The sequence below is a fragment of the Penicillium taxi genome (genome assembly GCF_028828555.1).
Source record: "Penicillium taxi strain IBT 34144 chromosome Unknown utg000006l_segment0_segment0, whole genome shotgun sequence".
Classification (NCBI taxonomy): domain Eukaryota; kingdom Fungi; phylum Ascomycota; class Eurotiomycetes; order Eurotiales; family Aspergillaceae; genus Penicillium; species Penicillium taxi.
The window spans coordinates 599,973-615,748 of NW_026643208.1; the positions used below are offsets into that span (position 1 = coordinate 599,973).

The 15,776-nt window shown below is 48.6% G+C and overlaps 6 protein-coding genes across 6 annotated transcripts; 3 read left to right on the plus strand and 3 right to left on the minus strand.

Moving 5' to 3' along the window:
- Window positions 1-456: 456 nt before the first annotated feature.
- Window positions 457-2,543, plus strand: N7495_009349 (uncharacterized protein; the record flags this gene model as incomplete). Its single annotated transcript, XM_057212000.1, has 2 exons — window positions 457-1,527; window positions 1,590-2,543. 2 exons carry the CDS (start codon window positions 457-459, stop codon window positions 2,541-2,543), a joined length of 2,025 nt encoding a protein of 674 aa, XP_057058863.1.
- Window positions 2,544-3,345: 802 nt separating this feature from the next.
- N7495_009350 (lipoate synthase) lies at window positions 3,346-4,602 on the plus strand (the record flags this gene model as incomplete). The annotated part of the gene is made up of 1 exon (XM_057212001.1): window positions 3,346-4,602. The coding sequence occupies one exon, from the start codon at window positions 3,346-3,348 to the stop codon at window positions 4,600-4,602; it is 1,257 nt and encodes a 418-aa protein (XP_057058864.1).
- A 736-nt stretch (window positions 4,603-5,338) lies between these two features.
- N7495_009351 (phosphoserine phosphatase SerB) lies at window positions 5,339-6,854 on the minus strand (the record flags this gene model as incomplete). The annotated part of the gene is made up of 3 exons (XM_057212002.1): window positions 5,339-5,662; window positions 5,740-5,997; window positions 6,051-6,854. 3 exons carry the CDS (start codon window positions 6,852-6,854, stop codon window positions 5,339-5,341), a joined length of 1,386 nt encoding a protein of 461 aa, XP_057058865.1.
- Window positions 6,855-7,270: 416 nt separating this feature from the next.
- On the minus strand, window positions 7,271-10,741 carry N7495_009352 (Tetratricopeptide-like helical; the record flags this gene model as incomplete). Its single annotated transcript, XM_057212003.1, has 4 exons — window positions 7,271-9,203; window positions 9,438-10,394; window positions 10,443-10,593; window positions 10,648-10,741. The coding sequence occupies 4 exons, from the start codon at window positions 10,739-10,741 to the stop codon at window positions 7,271-7,273; spliced, it is 3,135 nt and encodes a 1,044-aa protein (XP_057058866.1).
- Window positions 10,742-12,665: 1,924 nt separating this feature from the next.
- Window positions 12,666-13,370, minus strand: N7495_009353 (uncharacterized protein; the record flags this gene model as incomplete). The annotated part of the gene is given in 3 exon segments (XM_057212004.1): window positions 12,666-12,982; window positions 13,000-13,192; window positions 13,221-13,370. 3 exon segments carry the CDS (start codon window positions 13,368-13,370, stop codon window positions 12,666-12,668), a joined length of 660 nt encoding a protein of 219 aa, XP_057058867.1.
- Window positions 13,371-14,764: 1,394 nt separating this feature from the next.
- Window positions 14,765-15,745, plus strand: met16 (phosphoadenylyl-sulfate reductase (thioredoxin); the record flags this gene model as incomplete). Its single annotated transcript, XM_057212005.1, has 2 exons — window positions 14,765-14,933; window positions 14,997-15,745. 2 exons carry the CDS (start codon window positions 14,765-14,767, stop codon window positions 15,743-15,745), a joined length of 918 nt encoding a protein of 305 aa, XP_057058868.1.
- Between the last annotated feature and the right edge of the window lie 31 nt (window positions 15,746-15,776).

Genomic DNA, 15,776 nt, shown 5'->3' on the forward strand with positions numbered 1-15,776 from the left:
ACTGATCAATAACAAATCACCAATCATGGCCCGCTATCTACTTAGATTCTACTTTCCTCGGGAATGTAAGGACAGCACAAACTAATTCTGAAATATTATATTGTTGGCCCGTGCCGGTTGATAGCTGAGATGAGTTCGTGCCAGAAACCCCAAAACCTTGAAAGGGGAATTCAGTTGAACATTCCTGGACTTTCGTCATAGAGTCATTCTAAATTCCGTCAAGGGATACTCAGTTCTCGTGTCCCTGGTGACCCTATATCCACCTTGAATTACCCGACTAGCGCCATTATGAATGTATAAGGACGTTTTGAGCCCCTGCATAGCTGGCAAATTCCCTATTCTGTTCTATTTTCCCTCTTATTGTATTGCATTCTCATCTGGGTAACTCTTGTGCAACTATATTGCTTCTTCTTCCATCAAATTGGAACTAGGGCGGCTTCGCGAAAAGGACACACCATGTCCGCCATGGACTGCGGTGTTGCCAAAATGCCTCACAATGCATGTTTTCCAGCCCGGATTCAAACACATTTTAAGAACCAAGGATCCAATTCGTCGCTGAGCCACGATGTTATGCCAAATAGCGAACCGCTCCCATCGCCACGCCGATGGTCGCCTACATATCAACCCCGGCGAAGGAGCAGGCAATTTCCGACGTCTTTGTCATTCGTTCCGTCTACAGTAATAACCAGTCCTGACGGCCATGACTCGACATCATCACTACCTAGACGGCCCGCTGATCGAGCACAAGTCCCAATTTCGCCCTTTCGATCAGTCAGAAGAATGAAAGAACCATTCCAACTAGTCCTACCATCTTCGCCAGTATCATGCGACGGTGGCCAGGTATTCCCTTCAACCAAGCCAATGCGGCTCTCAAAGCCACCGGGTGGTCATACCCTACGGACTTGGCGCTCAGATCAGAACTTAAAGTGTGGTGGTCTTATGCCCAGTCCACCCATCTCAGAATCAAGACCTGCGAGTGTAGGCGGATCATATTTTGAGCATAGAAATGACTTGAGAAAGGAAAAGCAGGCCGCCACACTCTCACCAACAAAGGAACATGCTGAACATGTTGCAAACGTGATGATTCACTATGGAGGCCATTGTCAGACAGAGTGGGAACATCAATCTCCAAAAGCAGATTTTATCAATATGCCGGAACCTCACTCAAATCTGTTCCGGCATTACGAAGGCAAAATGCCCTCTTCTCCGCACACCACTCATGCCAGGCAACCAGCTTCCATGTCATCTCCCGTCTCTGCTTCCAATACCAAGCCTAGGTTATCAGCCAACTCCCCGACAATTCAACGGCCGAGAACAGCTACTGTCTCAAGCGAAGCCAGCTGGATACCCAGCAACCTAGCGTACTGTGAAACATGGCTGCAGAACGTTCCCTATGATCCACTGGATGATAAAGAACAACAGCCCAAAGAATTCACAAACCGTCGAAAAGTTCAGATTGTCGAACAAGGTCCCCCAATGCCAGTGCTGAGCGATCTACCCACCCCGAAGGCTCTTGAGGCACCTGTGGTAAGTTTAACATCACATTAGTCGACTAGTACAACTTCACTCACTCTTCTTAGGTATTACAGAGGTTTGCTGTTGCAAGCAGGCCAAAACTGGTCAATATTGCTAAACAATCTTCCCCTAATTTGCCGCATCCAGTACCTCCTAGGCTACAACCTTCACTTCCTATGACACCAGCCCAGCGGCAAGAAGAAGTATCCGCTTTCAGCCCGGATACACCAATGGAAATCCCAAACAACGACTATGAACCTTTGCAATCTGCGTTCTCTTTCAGCAGCTACGAAGATAGCAAGGATGATGATACATACACTGACCCTGGGTCATTGACTTCGGACAGCGTCACTTCAACAGTGGTATATGAAAGGCCGGAGTCTGCGCAGGGAAAGCGCGCCACCTCACCACAGCCCGAAATTCGATCTGGCAGTGTCAGTCCGAAAGCGTCATCCCCCAAAACACTCTCTTCGGGGCATAGATCAAACTCACCTCAAAAGCATGAAGAAGACAAACAGCGAACGTGGGACAGGGAGTGGACTTTGGACGAGCTCGCCCACTCTGTCAATGATTTCCCTCGTCACATGCTTCGCCTCACATCACCAGTTATTGTATTTATTCGCGGCAGCGATGAACAAGTTCTTCTCCGCCATTTTAGGACCATCTTCCCTGAAGTTGCCGACAACCTCCTTGACTGCCTTTGTGCGGCTTTAGTGGCCCGCAACTACCTTATTTCCTTATCCAATCTTCATCGCCACAAACCTTCTTTACCACCTCGCAGCGATATTTACGCTGTTGATTCCGTTCCAACAAAAGCCTACAGCACCCTGGGCATCCAACTTCCTACAGGTGCCCCGGGGCGCATTAAAGACCGCCTTTTCACCTCACGTAGCACAGATCTTCGTCGAGATATTGAAAGAATTGTCGACAACCTGATGTTTGCCATCTGCGGTCGATCTGACGACACTATCAAAGCCGCCGTTGAGGTTCTAGTTCAAGTGCTAGAAACCAATGCAGTGAAGTCTTGATACACTCGTTCTACTCATCTATGTCTTCCGCATCTTTCATTACCACCCTCCACTCCTGGATCATTTCTTTACCTGTATTCGAACTCACCACCATTTCCTCCTCTTCACCCTATGCAACGATTTCTTTGACTCGATTAATTCTATTTAATCATGTCCCCATTCTCTTGATTTTTCCTATTCATACCCTTCCACCGTATTCACTCCTTGAACATGTCTCTATTTTACCACCCTTTATTGGTCATGTATAATTAGATTAGATAGTGTGCCCGTACCACAAGAAAACTTAATCATAATTATTGTTATCTCAATTGAAGTCCATGGCAGTCCATAGCAAGTTAATTTTATAGGACTGTCATCGTAATATTGTTTTGTCACCTGGGAACTCTGGCTGTCCATTATAGGAAGTTTACTATTTTAATTCATTTACAAGTCGAACTTGGGAATCTTCAATAGCCGGGATGAATCAACAAAGAAACTTTATTCCGCATATCAGTCAATTGGGTCTTTGAGAACCTTAGATCTACGGAAGATTGATAGGTAAGGAGGAAAGGAAATGAACATTGAGACATGGTCGCAGTAGTAGTTCTACTCTATACATAATGTGGGGGTTAAGCTAAGTGGAGTCGGATCATTACTGATCCGCTATTAATCCGCCCCAGGGTTAACCTTAAATCTCAGTATCACATGACTACAAAAGTAGGTGTATCATCGGCTTAGTCATATTCTTTCCCGCGGGATTCGCGCCGGGCGATATCTTTCCCTGCGGACATGGAACGTTGACTTTCATCCATACACATACACAATGGCAGCACCTACACGAAGTCTACGACACCTGTCGTCTCTAAGAGCGACTATCTCTCCAGCAGCATCAGCCCTCACACCCCTCGGCTACCGCACCTACGCCACAACTGATGCTTCCTCAGCCACCTCTAACAATACAACGGGCGTTACCCGGCGGCGCAAAACAGTTTTCCAAGATAAGCTAAACGCCGGCCCTTCGTTCTCGGACTTTGTATCAGGGGGCAATGAAGATGCCATTGTCGACCCCGCAGAAGCCTACGCCCTCAAAACAGCTCTTGTCGGCCCCGCCGGCCGCAAGAAGGAAATGACTCGATTGCCCTCATGGCTCAAGACGCCAATCCCAGACTCCAAGAACTACCAGCGTTTGAAAAAAGATTTGCGCGGATTGAAGCTCAATACTGTCTGCGAAGAGGCTCGCTGTCCCAACATCTCCGACTGCTGGGGTGGTAGCGACAAATCCGCCGCCACCGCAACTATCATGCTCATGGGCGACACCTGCACGCGCGGATGCCGTTTCTGCAGTGTAAAGACATCTCGCAACCCGGGTCCACTCGATCCCCACGAGCCGGAGAATACCGCGGAGGCTATCTCCCGCTGGGGACTTGGATATGTAGTAATGACTTCCGTGGATCGGGATGACCTCGCAGACGGAGGAGCACGACACTTTGCCGAGACGGTGATTAAAATCAAACAGAAAGCACCGAGTATATTGGTCGAGTGCTTGACGGGTGACTTCCGTGGCGACCTGGAGATGGCGGCTTTGGTCGCGCGATCCGGGCTGGACGTCTACGCGCACAACGTCGAGACAGTCGAGGCTCTGACGCCATTTGTTCGTGACCGCCGCGCCACTTTCCAGCAGTCAATCCGAGTCCTTGAGGCTGCTAAGGCTGCTGTGCCCGACCTTATCACCAAGACATCTCTCATGCTCGGTCTGGGCGAAACAGATGAGCAACTCTGGGATGCCCTCCGCCAACTCCGTGCCGTCAACGTTGACGTCGTGACATTTGGTCAGTACATGCGTCCTACCAAGCGCCACATGGCTGTTCACGAATACGTGACTCCAGATCGGTTCGAGGCGTGGCGTCAGCGCGCCCTTGATATGGGCTTCTTGTACTGTGCCTCGGGTCCTTTGGTGCGCAGCAGTTACAAGGCTGGAGAGGCGTTCATCGAGAATGTTTTGAAGAAGCGCCGTGCTGGTTCTGGATCCGCCGAAAGCACAGTCGCACAGACTGTTACTTCGGCCGAGGCAACCCGCTAATGTTTCCTGTCTCTATTTAGAAAGTATATGCATGGCAAATGGACTGATCTTGGTACAAAATGGGGGTTTTATGCACCCTTGGCGCTGAGAGTTCGCATTGTTTCTGGGCTTAATGGGAGTTAGGGTCTTTCAATTCTAGTCGTTTTGTATCATCCTTTTTTCATGCTGTACATTATTATTTTCGAATTGATCTACATTCACACACAGGTATGTACCCTTCTGGTATACCAAATCGTGTTTAAACTCGCGCAATTTCGCCCACATTGCCCGAAACCGAAGAGTACCTATACCCTGTTAACCCAGATACTCTTGCTAGATAAACGTGGAGCCTTGGCTATTTCGCCATACCATTCAACCTGAATTTACGCTATTATTTCCAAGGTTATCTGGGTTATTTGTGTGGTTACACGTTGATAGGAATGTTCTATTCTAAGCAGCAAGCTTTAAAAGAACCTTGAAGGAATAAATTGACGCCAAAAGGGGGGGAAAGAGCAAGACACTTCCAATCTCCATGGATGCTGTGTCGCACCACAGGTATTATACCGTATTTAGTGTACCCTGTCGTTGAAAAGAAAGTAGTCGGCATATATCGTAAGGAAAGAACCGAAAAAAGCCTGAAATTGCAAGTGGTTTAATACTGTCTCAGGACTCCGGCAAAATGGGTATTATAATGCATATACACTGGTGAGGTACAGCTATATTGACTCTTTCCCGCGAGTCTGGGTCAAATGTATATTTAATTATTCTCGCTCGTCAACTCGGCAATATCTTCCTTGTCTAGACTGAGCAGGTGGAGGATATCGGTCAAACTCTGACCGTTAATTCGAGTCGGTGCCTCAAGCTGGACCTTAGACTTAGCGCGCCAGGCGACGCCGAGGCCAGCCGCGTGAAGCATAAGGAGGTCATTGGCCCCGTCGCCGACAGCCAGTGTCTGAGCGATAGGGATACCGTTGTCTGCAGCAATTTTTTTCAATAGCGTGCGTTTCTGGGCGGCGTCGATGATGGGGAATGTTGGAACCAGCTCACCAGTCAGCGTTTGAGTTTCAGGGTCGATTGCGAGCTAAGAATGATTTTTAGTATGCTACGATTCCTGTGCTTCGTTGACTGATACTACTCGTGGGATACGGGTGTTCTTACGTGGTTCGCGAACGCGTAGTCCAGTCCAAGTTGACCTGCAAGCCACTCTGCAAGAGGCTGGAATCCACCGCTCAGAACGGCCATCTTATATCCTAGCGCCTTCAGCGCACGGCAAAGCTCCCGAGCGCCCTGTGCAATGGTAATGACGGACTTGAGCTTGTCGAAAACGTCTGCGGGGACGCCCTTGAGAAGAGCGACGCGCTCTTTCAGGGATGCGGAGAAGTCCAGCTCGCCGTTCATCGCGCGCTCGGTTATTTCCTACATAAGGTCAGAACCTAGCAGCTAAATAGTGAGGGAATAAAAAAACCTACAGAAACCTGCTTCTCCACCCCGATGAACTTGGCAATCTCGTCGATCACTTCATTTTCGATAAGGGTGCTATCCATGTCGAACACGGCCAATCGCTTATGCCGGCGGAACACGGTCTCCTCTTGAAGAACGACCTCGACGTTCCACTCGCGCTCAAACCGCCAGATACTCTCGTGCTTGCGCAGATCCGCGAAGGGGAGATACTCCGGGTCTGGGGGTGGGGAGAAAGTGACCTCTACAATGCGGGGCTGAGAGTCGCGGTCCAGACAGCGGTGCGAGGTAATCATGCGCTGATACGGAGTTGGAAGAGATTCAAGTGTCTGGAGGAAGTTTGTTAAGCACAGCTGCGACACAAATGGGCCGTACAGGTGGTCCAGAGGTTCAGGCTCTGGGGCCGGCGGTTCGCGAGGGATCTTTTCCATGTCGTCGGTCGGAGCAGACCCCTCGGGTACATGGGGGGAAGGCAGCTTGCTGCCAGTGGACTGGGCGACATCGGGGTGGAAGTTGGGGTGAACAGGGTTGGATGATTTGTAGAATATGGTCGCGACGATGCGGGGGGTGCCGGTGGGAAGGGGGTTATGGTGGTGATTGAAGATGCTGTGGATGACACCGCTGTCTGTGACTCTCTCTGGGTCTGGACTGATCGGGTTGACTAATGAGGACCTTTCATCATGGGCATCCAGGACCTCACCGATGGTCTGACTGATGGGAACTGGGGGCTTATATTGTTGGTGATCTTGCAGGAAGGAACTGCTGCGCATTTGGCCAAGCGAGGGACGCTGGCGAGAGGCGTTGGCATCGGCCATTGTGACTCAAAAAAAGGGTTGATATTCTCTGATGTTCTCTAAGGGTATCAAGCAGAAGTGGCAGTTGTTGAAGTCTCACTAGGAAAAAAAGCCGTCGATTGGGCCCCACTTTCCTGGTACAACGGGATGACCTAACTAGGACTTAATTGTACTTGTAGATGTGGCTGTTAGAGGTAGCTCTATTGGGTATAGTCTGGTTAGATAGCTAGAGCGTAATAACAGAAATCCAACAACCTCTTAGCTAGAGGACTTCCTTTCCTATATGCATCTACCTCTTGGCAACAATTTTACTTAAGCTGTTTAATGTGAACCTTTTTTCGCGAGTACTACGTCAAATCATGATTGGAAGATCTTGAAAAAAGTAAACATTTGAAGCAGGAAATAACGAAAAATTGATATTCAGGTATCTAGCTTATTTAGGCATCCAGATGTGAGTCTTTCGTTTCCCACTCAAGCAGTGTTTGAGAATTAGACAGAGTCTCTGGATGGCTCAGTCCGAGTACTTGTTTCTGCTTGACTAAGCAGTTTTTTAGCAAATTAATGGCTTTGGCATCATGACCTGAAGTTTCCCAGGTAAAAGCGAGATTGGCCATACTGGTCAGCGTGGAGGGATGGTCCTCGCCGAGCTTCGTCTTGCTCGTGTCCATCACCTGCACATCGAGCCGCTCGGCCTCCTCCCATCGGCCCTGATTCCTGTATGTTGACGCCAGGTTGGCCATACTGGTCAGCGTGTCGGGATGGTCCTCGCCGAGCTTCGTCTTGCGAGTCTCCATCACCTGCACAAAGAGCCGCTCGGCCTCCTCCCATCGGCCCTGATTCCTGTATGTTGACGCCAGGTTGGCCATACTGGTCAGCGTGTCGGGATGGTCCTCGCCGAGCTTCGTCTTGCTTGTCTCCATCACCTGCACCTCGAGCCGCTCGGCCTCCTCCCATCGGCCCTGATTCCAAAATGTTGACGCCAGGTTGGCCATACTGGTCAGCGTGTCGGGATGGTCCTCGCCGAGCTTCGTCTTGCTTGTCTCCATCACCTGCACCTCGAGCCGCTCGGCCTCCTCCCATCGGCCCTGATTCCTGTATGTTGACGCCAGGTTGGCCATACTGGTCAGCGTGTCGGGATGGTCCTCGCCGAGCTTCGTCTTGCTTGTCTCCATCACCTGCACCTCGAGCCGCTCGGCCTCCTCCCATCGGCCCTGATTCCAAAATGTTGACGCCAGGTTGGCCATACTGGTCAGCGTGTCGGGATGGTCCTCGCCGAGCTTCGTCTTGCTTGTCTCCATCACCTGCACCTCGAGCCGCTCGGCCTCCTCCCATCGGCCCTGATTCCTGTATGTTGACGCCAGGTTGGCCATACTGGTCAGCGTGTCGGGATGGTCCTCGCCGAGCTTCGTCTTGCTTGTCTCCATCACCTGCACAAAGAGCCGCTCGGCCTCCTCCCATCGGCCCTGATTCCTGTATGTTGACGCCAGGTTGGCCATACTGGTCAGCGTGTCGGGATGGTCCTCGCCGAGCTTCGTCTTGCTCGTCTCCATCACCTGCACAAAGAGCCGCTCGGCCTCCTCCCATCGGCCCTGATTCCTGTATGTTGACGCCAGGTTGGCCATACTGGTCAGCGTGTCGGGATGGTCCTCGCCGAGCTTCGTCTTGCTTGTCTCCATCACCTGCACATCGAGCCGCTCGGCCTCCTCCCATCGGCCCTGATTCCAAAATGTTGACGCCAGGTTGGCCATACTGGTCAGCGTGGAGGGATGGTCCTCGCCGAGCTTCGTCTTGCTTGTCTCCATCACCTGCACCTCGAGCCGCTCGGCCTCCTCCCATCGGCCCTGATTCCAAAATGTTGACGCCAGGTTGGCCATACTGGTCAGCGTGTCGGGATGGTCCTCGCCGAGCTTCGTCTTGCGAGTCTCCATCACCTGCACCTCGAGCCGCTCGGCCTCCTCCCATCGGCCCTGATTCCTGTATGTTGACGCCAGGTTGGCCATACTGGTCAGCGTGGAGGGATGGTCCTCGCCGAGCTTCGTCTTGCGAGTCTCCATCACCTGCACAAAGAGCCGCTCGGCCTCCTCCCATCGGCCCTGATTCCTGTATGTTGACGCCAGGTTGGCCATACTGGTCAGCGTGTCGGGATGGTCCTCGCCGAGCTTCGTCTTGCGAGTCTCCATCACCTGCACCTCGAGCCGCTCAGCCTCCTCCCACCGGCCTTCAAGACAAAATACTGTTGCCAGCATACTTATACTATCAAGGACATCTTCATTTTCATCATCGAATAACCTCACTCTTTGATCTCTTGATTTCAATGCCATTTCTCTTGCATCTATGATATTACCGATTTCAGATGCATACCATGCACCTCTATAAAGTAATGTAGCCCATCTTTGTGGATACTTGGTTGATTCTGGCTGTTGCGATATTGCGTATCTGATATGAGGGAAAAATTCCCTACATCTATCCCAGTTCTTGTATTCACCAGTCGGACACTCTTTATAAAGGATAGTAATAAATTTGTCTCTCCACTGGTCTCTTTGTCTATGAGATTTTAGCCACTCGTGTGTAGTTAGTTGCACTATCCGATGCATTGTAAAGAACCTATTATTTTTGCTAGAGGATATAAATGAATAATCCTGTAGTGTCGTGATATCGTCCTCAAAGTCAGGCTCTATATCAGAATCAGAAGTCTCTCCATTACTAGAGTTATCTGAAAGGTCTGAGTAGCCTGAGCTTGATATATAGTCGGCCTGAGATTGATGCCGAATAAGATCTTCTGGTATCCCTTGCCGATCGAAAAAACTCATAAGAGAAAGTAGCTCTGCTGCAGATGGCTTTGTTTGGCGGATATAATCGAAAGATAGTTGCCATGTCACCAGAATTGAATTCTTTGCCGTCCAGTCCCGGTGGAGGTAACCGGCTTCTTTCTCGAGAAGTTTGATTGCTTTATGGTCGCTCTCTTGGAAATCTCTTAGGTATTGTGACACTGAATAGCGAGACCCTCGATTCCGAATCAGGCAAGCTGCCTGGACGATCGCTAGAGGCATATGCTCTAGTGTATCCACTAGCTGTTGATTCTCTAAGGTTTGGCTGTTTTGGCTTTCTCCTGGGTCATCAAGCTTTCTCTGGAGAAGATCTAGCGCTTCAGACCTTTCCATGGGCTCAACCTTTATTAGGTCTTTGTGATCGACCATCTTCAACGCTATTTCTTTCGCCCGGCTTGTGATGAGAATAGACCCATTTCGAGTTCTTGGAACATATTCCAGTAGTGGCTTTGTCGAGGACTTCGTAAGTGGAATCGAGCAAAGGAACTTGTCATCGTCGACGTTATCAAGGATGCAAACCCATTTCCCTCTCTTCTCATCTCGGAGCCAGTTCTCAACCAGTTTGAAGATGTTATTTTTGGGATCCTGGCGACCTGGGATTTTGACCTGGTCCGCAATATCGCGGAAACTTTGCTCGAACCGGGCTTCGTTGCTCGCATGCACCCAGAAGACCCATGTTGCCGGCGAATCAGATCGGACTTGATGGGAGTATTCGATTGCGAGTTTCGATTTTCTTTTGATTTATGAGTAAGAGATCACAGAAGAGCTGATCAGCACTTACCCAGCACCGCCGAGCCCAACCAGCGCTATTCTCGACCCCGGAACTGAGTTTTTCTCACGAATCTGATCAAGGAGAGCATCACGACCAACAAAATCTGGATCGCGTGGGAATGGGACTGTCGATAACGGGCTTGGTGGAGTTTCCGGTCGCTCTAGACAGTCATTAGTCAAGTCACCTTAACCTTGTTCGATTCCCTCTAATTTACCTGGAAGCATATGGATTTCGGCGTTGATCGGGCCATGGCTTACTCCAATCTGGAGCCCATGATTATCATTACCCTGGAACGATATTGATGCCATTATCAAATTAACGTGTGTCGCTTGTAGCTCTCATGAGAAGGCCTATTGTCTGTCAGCTGAAAGAGGGGTCAGGCTGACCATCAGGTGACTGGCACTAATCCATAGCATTTACCTCTACTGTCTTAGACTATCTCTCTTAGCAAATGGTCTTGTTTGCGCGGACGTTCTAAGCAAAATTTCTGAATGATCATGATACCCATCAGATCTACTCAGCATTAAACTCTGACTTTCAGCCAGGCCTTAGAGCTTCAATCTCCGAGTATCGATGATAGCTGCCACTATAGACCCAAAGTTGCAGAATCTTCTGCCCTCCATCCTTCCAAAATCCAAGCCATATCGTAGCAAAGCCAAGTAATGTTAGACCATTCAAACCTGCCATAGATATCTTAAAGCCCACTATCATTCTCGGAATCGGCTCAACTAATCCACACAGAGTGACTCTCTTTAGCCCCCGCCAAGTCCTTAGCGCCGATCAATAGTTGAGCCGATCTTACTACGTAATTTAACACGATTTGAACAAGAATTCAGTGGATATGCCTAGAAACCTTTGGTGGATTGCTGCCAATTATTAAGGGAGACCTGTCTGACGCCTTGAAGCTCGATTCTCTTTCAAAACTTCGATTCTCGTTCTCATCCTATGTCATACGCCGGTTATCAGACCATGGATAGGAGTCATTGCCTCAATCTCCCCTGTAAAAAGCCACGCCGATAAAAGCAGACTTGCGAAGAGAGTCCACAAGATTTCGTTAAAAATATAGACATTGGATTCACGCCGTAAGAAAATCCAAGTGGTCTTTCTGGTCTCCCTGCATAGTGATGAGGAAAAGAGAAAAGAGAAAATTACGGTAAGAGAGTAGTAGTGGTGAAAATAGAAGTGGAAATACCTGTGGACTAGTAGGAGCTCTGATGCATAGGATGGTGCGCCGCTCTATATACGGTAGTATATTTATGTCAGAGCTCATGGAACTATACCTCCCCTCGTCATTCTTGTAAATTGCCTAGACTGTATCTATAGAGCTGATCGTTTATGGGTTGAGCGGGATATTGAGAGCAAAAAATCAAGAAGTCTCTTCACGATCTCTGAATAGCCATCCTTTCTACAAAAAATTAATGTCCTCTTGGTCGCCCTGTGCAATAGCTATAAGAGAGACCTTAAGCTCGGAAGATTTCCGAACAGCCTCTTCGAAAAGCTCCTTGCTGACCCAAGCGTCCTCACTTACTCCAATCTGCTCTCGCCAGTGATTCACCATTTTATTCAAGCTAATCCATAATTGCTCTTGTTCAGAAAACTCATACGACTCCTCATCAGTGAAATGCACTGGACAAGTGGTCCAGTACTTAACCATACGCAGTAGTCTCGGGCGAGTTAGTAGAATTCTAATTCCAGTTGTGCCCTAATCATATTTCACGGATAGATTACTACGAAAAAGACTCCTTCAAGAAAAATCCGAACCTGAGACATATCCAACAGCGACGATCCCCCGGTACGCCTATGATGGCGCCGCCCAGCTGAACTCGAGAAATTTCGTTCTGAAAAATCCTACTAGACATAGATGAAAAGTCCAGAAATCAAGGTAATACTTAGCGAATCGCCGAGTAATCTCATCACGGGATATATTTTTGTCTCATGGGTGAGGGACAACTACGACGAAATAGCCCCAATCATCATTATCCTAAGAGCGCCTCTAGCACGACAATTTATGTTCGAGCATCCACGATCACTAGTGGTAATCAGTTTGGCGGTCCAGCCTCAGGTGATGTATTGTGATATTCTAAGTAGATACACTGCTCCTCTCTTCTTCATTCATAAAAGGAAGAACCACGCATATAACGTTTGACGCTACTTTGACAGTGGCACAGCTATCTCTGCCTGTCAAAAGTCTGCTCGAATTGTCCTACGTTGAATGAAGTCACGACAAGACGATTAGTACACCGCCCTTATATTCCGGACGCGATATTTGAGCTCAAAGCTCAGGTCACACATCGGATAATCACATTCGTCAACTTTCACCCCCGTGTCCGCACACATCTGCAAGATCCGTTCTGAATGATGAAACGATGCATTATCCATGACCACTACGGACTTAAGCTCGGGCCATCGTCCACAGTGATGAAGAAGCTGAGATAAAAAGTCTTCAAAAGCAGTGTTATCGGTCACGCCACAGAATACACGCGAAAGGATGATCCCGTCCTGGGCATAGGTAGTATCTGATATCGCTGCTCCCGATGGAACTGTGATATCTGCAAGGGGGCCACACCGAGTGGTGACCAGCCTGTGCGCCTGAATCCAGCCCTCTTGTCACATCCAGATTCATCAACGTAAATTAAATGATACGATTGAAAATCCGACAAATTATGGAGATAAAGCTCTCGCAAATGGGCATTTTGCTCCTTAGCATGTTGACGGGCCGTCTTCTTAGACCAACATTTGGCGAAAGGGCTCTTCTGATGCTGGAAGTTGTAATCATAGTGCATATACGCTTCCGAACTGCCGCAAGTTCCTGCGAATATTAGTGATTGTAACCTTGCTGCATTCGGCTTCTTCAGCTATTTGAGTTGTCGTTAGTGATCGGCTCTCTATCATGTCTCGGATGAAATACAGCTTTTTGAGGGAAAGTCTTGGGCCCATAGTGCAAGCCTAGTAGAGGATATGGCTTAAAGTTTATTGACAAGTCTGTTGCGTAAGGGAGAGAGAGAAAGGGTAGTGGTATCGTATGTAAAGCAATCTCCTGTAATTTACAAAGGGTCATGTAAAATAGGTTCTATTCTAAAAACCTGGAGATCGACAGAAATACCATATTTTGACTAGCGTAAAGAAGGACGGCCAGCTCACTTCTATTTGCCTTGTTTGCAGAATCAGCATTCAAAATGGCTTCAAAACAATACAAGTCCAATATAAAAGAGATTTTTATTGTGTAATTTACAATCGTACTGGAATACATCCACGAACAGGGACCAGGGCAGAGTAGCTGTAATAGGGATAGTGTTTCAAAAGAGGGTTCGGGAAAGAGTCTCGGGCTTCTTGAATTCAAGTCCTCTGTGATTTCCATGTTTTCAGATTTCCCTTCCAATTGAACTTGATTGAACATTGGAAACATTTTCTTGGTCAGAATACGAGTAACCTTGGGATATATCCATCACGAGGGACAGTGATGAGCACTCTGAGTTCATTGAAATGCTGGCTTCTGATGTTATCTCTCTCTAAGGTCGATATCTGTATTGATTCTTTTTAGTGTTGAATCTCTCTATTCTGAGGTCCGGGAGCTCGTCGTTATGTCTGATCACGTGACATACTGACTCGCCGCCCGGCAAATTTCATAATGTCGTGATCCCAGTAGCATCATACTAACAACGGCAACAGAGAGTTTTAATGTTGGTATGGTCTGCTTCACTAGATGCAGATCATTAAGAGATAAGGTCAAATCCAGATTCCCATCTAAATTATGATATAACTCTAACATCATGATTAGACATGACCAGGACTCTTGATCACTTGTCGTCACTCGTGAATTGGTCAGCACGCAGCGTCAAATCAAGTTGGGAATGAGCTCGTTCCACCATTTTCCAGGTGGGAACCAGAGTCAAAAGATGATTTATCAGCGTGCTCAGGCCAATAAATCCGTTGATGCCTGGTGAATCCACGCCAAAATGCCTTTATCCGGTTACCCATACGGACCATTGACGCAGGTATTGCGTGATTCCCCCGGATCATGAAGCCATCAAATTTTTCAGCAACCGTCCAAATATGGAAGGCGGTAACTTGCAATGATGTGATTGCAAATACGGCAAAATGGACCCTCATGGAAGACCGGAAGCGCTGCCAGGGCACCGAACCCCGAATAGATGTCGTGATTTCCTGTTCTTCCTTATATTCCTACCATTGACACCTAAAAGTCCATCTTCAAACCCTTACAGGCTTCCCCATATTATCCTTTGAAGTGTTATATCTACTTTAGCTTACCAGGCATTCATCCTTTCTTATATCTGCCTTTTTGAACAATACTTCACCACACAAAATTCACAATGCCTGCCAAAACATCTCAGTACCCCTCTGAGAACGAGGGTATTGACTCTATGACTGAATCTGGCTACGCCAGCAGTGGCTCCAGTGTCGACTATACTCCTGAGATTGTCTTCACCAAGCCCCATCTTAAGTTCCTTAACCGCCAGTTGCAATTCCTTGAGCCTCAGGGTATGTTGCATTCCCTATATACCCCGCTTGTGCCAAAAGTCCCAGGACTGACTTCAATATTAGATATCTTGAGATGGTGCATCACATCTCTTCCCAATCTCTTCCAGACAACTGCCTTCGGCCTGACTGGCCTGGTGACTCTGGACATGCTCTCTAAGTTGGAAGTGCCCCGACCCCAGATGGTCGATCTCATCTTCCTCGACACATTGTACCATTTCGACGAGACCCTGGCTCTGGTTGACCGTATCCGGGAACGCTACCCTCACAACAATATTAACGTATATAAGCCTGCTGGCGCCGAGACTGCCGCTGAATTCGAATCCAAGTATGGTGCTAAACTTTGGGAAACTGATGACCAACTCTACGACTGGGTTGCCAAGGTTGAGCCCGCCCAGCGTGCTTACCGTGAACTCAATGTCCACGCCGTGCTTACTGGTCGCCGCCGTAGCCAGGGCAACAAGCGTGGTGACCTCGACATCATCGAAGTCGATGAGGCGGGTCTAATCAAGATCAACCCCCTGGCCAACTGGTCTTTCGATCAGGTCAAGCAATACACCAAGGAACACAACGTCCCCTACAACGAGCTTCTCGACCGTGGCTACAAGAGCGTTGGTGACTGGCACTCCACTCAGCCCGTTGCTGAAAACGAAGATGAGCGATCTGGCCGCTGGAAGGGACAACAAAAGACTGAGTGTGGAATCCACAACCCCCGATCCAAGTACGCCCAGTACCTGATGGAGATGGAACGCAAGCGTCAGGAAGAAGCCGTTACACAGGTATTGAACTCGCAACTGTCTACCGCTGCGCAGTAATACTTATGTCATGTGCTTTCCTTTCCTACTC